This window comes from Malurus melanocephalus, unplaced genomic scaffold (genome assembly GCF_030028575.1).
Source record: "Malurus melanocephalus ecotype Western Australia unplaced genomic scaffold, MMel_1.1 scaffold_1249, whole genome shotgun sequence".
Classification (NCBI taxonomy): Eukaryota; Metazoa; Chordata; class Aves; order Passeriformes; family Maluridae; genus Malurus; species Malurus melanocephalus.
Genome location: NW_026624481.1, coordinates 1 through 1,086, shown reverse-complemented (window position 1 = coordinate 1,086; position 1,086 = coordinate 1). Strand labels below are relative to the sequence as shown.

Below are 1,086 nucleotides of genomic sequence, written 5' to 3'. Positions count from 1 at the left end.
GGGAGTGACCCCTGAGTGCTGTGATCCCCCCATGATTGGGGTCCCAGTGCCCCCAGTCCCCCCTCCCCGCTCGCCGCCCCCATCCCCCACCCACCGGCCTCCAGGCCGAACTCCAGGTAGTCCTCACGGACCACCAGGGCCACCATGGCGAGCAGGAGGAAGAGGAAGGCGAAGCTGAGGCAGACGGAGCGCTCGCCGCCCTCCTCGGAGCGGAAGTAGTGGCGCATCACCATGAAGAACACCTTGCTGGGGCAGGGGTCAAGGAAAAACTGGGGACAGCAGGGGACCCCGACCCTGTGAGACCCCCAAACATCAGCACGGAGCCTCCACTGACCGCCCTCTCTGCGGGGCACCCTCAGAACTTGTGATGAATAATGGATGAAATCGGGTTTATGGCCGGGCTGGGGCACAGGGCTGGGGCACGGGGCTGGGGGCACAGGACCGCTGGGCTCAGACCCCAATCCCGCAGGATACAYGGAGAAGGCCACGCTCAGCAGGCACCAGAGCACGCCCAGGTTGGTCTCCCGGGCCGGGCTGACCAGGCAGAAATAGCCCTCGCTGAACACGTACACAGCGCTGGCATAGACCGAAAAATCCACGAACCACTGGTACTCCAGGAAATAGCGCAGCACTGCGGGGACAGGGACAGGGACATGGGGACATGGGGACAGGGGACAGGGGGACATGGGGACACGGCACCACGCTGGGGACACCCACAGGTGCCAGGGGGTGTCCTGGGGACACCGGGGTTACCCAGAGCGTCCACGGCGGTGATGGGGCTGGTGTCCAGCTGCAGGTTGATGTCCCGGGGCACCGACAGCGGCTTCTCCTCCGTCACCCCGTTCACCTTCCTGCGGGGACAGCGGGGCTGGGCACAGGGCTGGGCTGGCCACAGGGCTGGCCTGTCCCTGCTGTCACCCAGGGCTGTCACCCAGGGCACGGTGGCACAGCCCTGCTCCAGGTTCCTGCTCACCCCCAGCGCTCCGGGGTGACTCCCACCACCCCAAACCCAAACATTTCCCATTCCCAGCCCCTCCTGCCCCAGAGCCGTGACCCGAGCCGGGCTGACCTGTCCCTCCTGCCCTT

At 66.6% G+C, this 1,086-nt stretch overlaps 1 protein-coding gene across 1 annotated transcript in view; it reads right to left on the bottom strand.

The window, feature by feature from the left end:
- The window catches only part of TMEM161A (transmembrane protein 161A), a gene marked incomplete at its 5' end in the record, with an annotated part of 5,681 nt that extends 4,601 nt beyond the window's left edge, over window positions 1–1,080 (bottom strand). Inside the window, 4 exons of the mRNA XM_057387544.1 lie at window positions 91–246; window positions 475–631; window positions 754–851; window positions 1,070–1,080. Coding sequence (XP_057243527.1) covers window positions 91–246; window positions 475–631; window positions 754–851; window positions 1,070–1,080 — 422 coding nt within the window. The remainder of the gene's footprint in view (window positions 1–90; window positions 247–474; window positions 632–753; window positions 852–1,069) is intronic.
- Window positions 1,081–1,086: the final 6 nt, after the last annotated feature.